The sequence below is a fragment of the Erythrolamprus reginae genome, chromosome 11, assembly GCF_031021105.1.
Source record: "Erythrolamprus reginae isolate rEryReg1 chromosome 11, rEryReg1.hap1, whole genome shotgun sequence".
NCBI classification, from domain to species: domain Eukaryota; kingdom Metazoa; phylum Chordata; class Lepidosauria; order Squamata; family Dipsadidae; genus Erythrolamprus; species Erythrolamprus reginae.
This window is the reverse complement of record NC_091960.1, coordinates 13079850-13085921: the sequence shown is the minus strand read 5'-3', so window position 1 is coordinate 13085921 and position 6072 is coordinate 13079850. Positions and strand designations below refer to the sequence as shown.

General features: G+C 39.0%; 1 protein-coding gene across 1 annotated transcript; it reads left to right on the top strand.

Annotated features, from left to right (window-relative positions):
- The first annotated feature begins 665 nt into the window (after window positions 1-665).
- Window positions 666-4465, top strand: ATP5IF1 (ATP synthase inhibitory factor subunit 1). Its single transcript, XM_070764847.1, has 3 exons — window positions 666-802; window positions 961-1073; window positions 4214-4465. Exons 1-3 carry the CDS (start codon window positions 710-712, stop codon window positions 4353-4355), a joined length of 348 nt encoding a protein of 115 aa, XP_070620948.1. The 5' UTR covers window positions 666-709; the 3' UTR covers window positions 4356-4465.
- The last annotated feature ends 1607 nt before the right edge of the window (window positions 4466-6072 follow it).

Genomic DNA, 6072 nt, shown 5'->3' with positions numbered 1-6072 from the left:
TGCATTTGTAGGTCAGTTTGTTGCATCATATATCTCAGCCACCGCTTCAGTTTTTCCTTTAGCACATGGTGGAAACGCAGAACCCCAAAACCCAAAGACAGACTTGCTAACAGAAAGACAATCTGGGGCGTGCATAAATGCACCAGCATGCCTTCTGTCCCCTGTCCTAATGTTTCTTTATATTTTTTACTAGTATCATGTATATAAATATTATTATATCCTTACATACCTGCAATATGTACTTGACAAAACAAATAAATAATAAATAAAATAATAAATAACAATCTGAGCAAGCAGATCGCCTAAGCCTAATTTAATTATTTTTCAAGGACTGCAAACAATATTTCTCATTGTTGAAAAACAAGGAAATATTAAGATCTCTCAATAGGAAAACCCCCCCCTCATAACTACGGATTAGTAAATCCTACATATTTCTATGTTTTACAATGTCAATATCCCGGAAAAGTCAATAATAGAGGCGGATCCTTTTAGGTCACGCCTCTCCATAGATAAACGTGATGTAGAGCAGCTCCCTGGGAGGACGGAAGTTCAAAATGTGAACGACCTAGCCTCTATAGTTCCTGCTTGGCTCTGATTGGTCTCCTTCTTTCCTTCTTCTCCGCCGATTGGCCTTCGCTTCACTTTGCCCCTTCCTTTTCCTCCAGCAGCAAGACACACCCACCCATCCACCTCCAAGGACAGAACTGAGATGGCTGCTGTTGCTGCGATATTCAGGTCTGGGTTGCGGGGAGCGATGGCTTTGCCTCAGCAGCAGCGGGCCTGGTCCTCCGGCTCCGATCAGGTACCGTCGCCATCGGTGGTCCGGCTGCAAAGCCTCCGGGGCAGCATGGCTCGTGGGTGGTCTTCACTGAGAAGGGGAGGCGGGCGGGTCTGAATTTGTGCTGGAGGCAAAGGCGGCGGCGTTTAACGCAGGGCTCCTTTTCCTCTCCCCTTCCTGAGCTGGGTGAGCTCGGCAAAGGTGCTGGAAAAGGCGGGGGTGGCGGCGGAACCATCCGTGAAGCTGGCGGCGCATTTGGAAAACGGGAAGCGGCTGCGGAGGAGCGCTACTTCAGGTATGGTTCTTATGTCTGCATTCACACGTTACGCCGAACGTTAACACGAGTTAGCGAGCAAGCTGATTTGCCCGTGGAATGTCACGCCAGAACAAGAAAAACAGGGTTGAACCTAAGAGTCTGGTTCAATTCACAAGGGCAGAAACGATGGTTGAGTTTTCGTTTTACTTTCCTCTAGCTTAGGGCAAGGGTAGGCAAAGTTGGCTCTTCTATGCTATATGGCTCAGGAATTCTGGGAGCTGAAGTCCACAAGTCATAGAAAAGCCAACTTTACCTACCCCTGAGCTAGGGTATTCTGCAGATTCACCCTTACTGTATTTTAGTGACTTTTTTTTTTGGATCTAGTGACACATTTTCAATTTCTGACCTGCTTTTCCTTTAGAAATTCAAGATGGTATGCAATACATTCCCACTTCCGATCTTTCTTGGTAATAAAGGATTGTGTTTGTTCCAAGCTCACTCAGGAGGCTTCTGTGGCTGATAGCATATTTGAAACAGGGTCTCCCTCCTGGTTTGCATTTCTCCTGTCATGTTGCACATGTCTCTGAGATAGGTATAAATATGGGTGACAACGCAAATTGGAAGATGCTGGATACAAAGCCAAGTTACCTCTTTAGTAATGGTGATATGCAGATACTGTACAGCCATGTTCCTTTGGCTGCGAACTGAGAGATTACATAGAAACATAGAAACATAGAAGTCTGACGGCAGAAAAAGACCCCATGGTCCATCTAGTCTGCCCTTATACTATTTTCTGTATTTTATCTTAGGATGGATATATGTTTATCCCAGGCATGTTTAAATTCAGTTACTGTGGATTTATCTACCACGTCTGCTGGAAGTTTGTTCCAAGGATCTACTACTCTTTCAGTAAAATAATATTTTCTCATGTTGCTTTTGATCTTTCCCCCAACTAACCTCAGATTGTGTCCCCTTGTTCTTGTGTTCACTTTCCTATTAAAAACACTTCCCTCCTGGACCTTATTTAACCCTTTAATATATTTAAATGTTTCGATCATGTCCCCCCTTTTCCTTCTGTCCTCCAGACTATACAGATTGAGTTCATTAAGTCTTTCCTGATACGTTTTATACTTAAGACCTTCCACCATTCTTGTAGCCCGTCTTTGGACCCGTTCAATTTTGTCAATATCTTTTTGTAGGTGAGGTCTCCAGAACTGAACACAGTATTCCAAATGTGGTCTCACCAGCATTCTATATAGCGGGATCATAATCTCCCTCTTCCTGCTTGTTATACCTCTAGCTATGCAGCCAAGCATCCTACTTGCTTTCCCTACTGCCTGACTGCACTGTTCACCCATTTTGAGACTGTCAGAAATCACTACGCCTAAATCCTTTTCTTTTGAAGTATTTGCTAACACAGAACTGCCAATACAATAGTCAGATTGAGGATTCCTTTTCCCCAAGTGCATTATTTTACATTTGGAAACATTAAACTGCAGTTTCCATTGCTTTGACCATTTATCTAGTAAAGCTAAATCATTTACCATATTGCCGACGCCTCCAGGAATATCAACCCTATTGCACACTTTAGAGTCATCGGCAAATAGGCAAACCTTTCCTACCAGACCTTCCCCTATGTCACTCACAAACATATTAAAAAGAATAGGACCCAGAACAGACCCTTGTGGCACACCGCTTGTAACCTGACTCTGCTCAGAATACTCGCCATTCACAACAACCCTCTGGTGTCTATGCTTCAGCCAGCTGCAAATCCATTGAACTATCCAGGGATTAAGTCCAATCTTCACTAATTTATCTATCAGCTCTTTATGTGGAACCGTATCAAAGGCTTTGCTGAAGTCCAGGTAGGCAATATCCACGGCACCACCTTCATCCAACACCTTTGTGACATAGTCAAAGAAATCAATGAGATTAGTCTGACATGATTTGCCTTCAGTAAAGCCATGCTGATTTGGGTCCAATAATTTATTGTTTTTTAGGTGCTGATTTATCCTCTTTTTCAGTAGAGTCTCCATCATTTTAACGACAACTGATGTCAAGCTAACTGGCCTGTAGTTACCAGCTTCTTCTCTACTGCCCTTCTTGTGGATAGGCACAACACTTGCCATTCTCCAATCCTCAGGAACATCTCCTGTTAACAAGGATTGGTTAAACAAATCAGTCAGGGGGGTAGCAATGACAGATCTGAGTTCTTTAAGAACTCTGGGGTGGATGCCATCTGGACCCATTGCCTTATTTATCTTTAGCTTATTAGCTCTGAAACAGCAAATAGAGTATGCAAACTAATTCCATGCTGTTGCTAAGAAAATATGGATGTATCCAGTTAACTGATAATTCATGTCAAGGAGACACCACTTTATTTTGGAGCTAGACATCTTCCAGTCAATCCTCTCACAATTGTGATAAAGTTAGGATTGGGAGATATTTCATATTTTGGGAGAAGCCCCCCTCCCCCCAAATTATTCCTGTAATTACTAAATGGTACCTAAACTCTCATTAATTCTGAATCTGGTTTCTGTTGTAGGCATCTTATTCCCTATACTCACTTCTGTAATATGGGAGATATCAATTTATTTGCTTGGATTTATTTTAAGGATAAAACCTAGAATGTGCTTGTGAGCTTTAAACACCTGAACACAGTGAAAGATCTAAAGAGAACTGTTAACCATTCATTCTGCTTTATCAAATGGCAACGTATTTAGTGTTACATAAATTTGGCGGTCTCATGTGCCAATTATTGCATTTCATCCTGTACATCCAGCCAAATATTTCCCCAGCTAAATCCCTGAAAGCTTGATATGCTGAAAAAGCAATTCTACTTAAAGCAGAATACTGTATTTCATGGAATTTTGAACAGCAAACTTAAACTGAAATGTTTTGCATGCCCAAATTATGAGGACTGTGGAAAATAAGCCTTAAATTTGTAAATGGAAAGGTGGAATATTAAATAGTAAATAACTTAAGTTATTACCATTCTAAATGAGCCATCTTTATATTGATGTTTTTGCTGATTAGCAATGGGATAACTTGTGAGGCACACAGCCATTATGTTGTAAGGACTGCAATTTGAAGTGAAGAATGATGCCATTATTTTTCATGACATTTTAGTTGAGGTTTGGATGAATGACAATATATTATTTATCCTATTATTTTTGCAGGGACAAAGAGAGAGAACAGTTGTCAAATCTAAGAAAACATCATGAAGAGGAAATAAGTCACCATAAGAAAGAAATAGAGCGTCTGCAGAAGGAAATTGAACGTCATAAGTACAAGATTAAGAATCTTAAAGATGATGATTAAGTTGCTGCTCCTATTATTATTATGTGGTATCTGATCTTGTTTTGAAAATGGTCCCTGTGAATACCCAGAATTTGGTTCTTACCATAGTGGGAAATAAACAATTCACTCTATCTTCATAGTCAGTGTCTTCTCTAGACAATATTTCGTACTTAGGTAATGATTATGAATAGGCATTTCTTGAATCATGATTTTTGAGAGGAAGAAATATATGATTAAAAATTTGCCAGCTAAGTTTCAGAAGAGTCACTATTTTTTTCCTTTTGCTTGAAAGTATATTCTTACAGGGCTTTCTTCCCAAGGATGGATAATTGTTCTTGTCCAAAGCAAGTTGAGGGAACTGAAATTTTTGGGAAGGGAAAGGAGCAATTACATATTTTTTTCCTAGTTCTTTACAAATTTCCTAGAAGACTGGGGAATGATGTAATCTAACAAAAATGGCAGATAATTTAGCTATCTGATAAAATGAATTTTAATACGGTACTAGGCTAGTAGCTTAAACATATTCTTCACTATATAAAATTTTGTATTCTGTTCTGATAAAAATATTTAACAATATTAACTAATCAGAATTTTAAGAGTGACTTCTGAGCACATATAACTATCATCTTCAAGGCTGTATTCTAGAAGCAAAGTGATCTTTCACATTACAGGAGCTATTATTTGTATATGTGGAAATACTAATAATTCATTAAGGCAGAATAACCTTCAAGCATTATTAGCAGTTATACTTAGTTTATCAACTAAGATTGATGAACTACTAGACGTTAAGAAATGGAAAAAAACATCGGTGTCCTTGTAGTGAAGGTGAGAAGAAGAAAGAAAGAGAAGAAAGATGATGAAAAGTCTCTTTCTAAACAAGATGGGCAGCACAAAAATCTAGTACAGTATCTAGATAAATTCAGAGTAAAACTTAACTAGAATATTTTATATTTTAAAGTCAAAAATCTGTAAAAATGATAATCCAAAAGGAAGGCTACAGATAATTTTTTATTTTATAGATAAAACAATTAACATGCACAGTAATTACGAAAAATAGATCAGAAACAGCACCTATATTTTAATATAATTAATAAATTAAAATACGGATCTAATCTGTTATTAGGATACACCAATGAACACAGCATCATTGAGAAAAAAATACCAAGATTACATTGCAGCCTTAGATTTTATCCCACTCTTCTCTGTGCTTGCAAACACACACAAAATACATATAATTCAAAACAGTGAACATACAATCCTGTTTTTTAATTTCTCCACAACTTTGAAAATTGAGTGATCATTCCCAACTGGTTCTCATGTCTTGGTCAACACCTCCATCAATACATCAGCTCCTCCTGTGTGGTTTACTTCTTAATAAATGTATTTAGGAATGCAGTTTCAATTCGAATGTTTTTCTAGAATAAAAACGCAGGATTCCCTTGCCGAATGAGAGACTATTCGTTCAACTGCATAGAATAATAGAAGTCGTCTTTTTGGGGTATTAATATCTTCTCTGCGAATAGAAAACCGGCTTGTCAAGAACTCTCGGTCTAGTTTTGGCCATGAGAAGCTAGCTTTCTCTCCCTTGACGGGTAAATTTTGGTCGCCAATTATGACTGAAGTGATTAAGCCCGGGTATGAATTCAGCGGAGCGGGGATAATGAAGTGATTGAAGGGGGGATGAAATCTCGCCTTTTTTCCCCCTTTCTTTCTCTCCGTTCCGACCTTACCGGCGCGC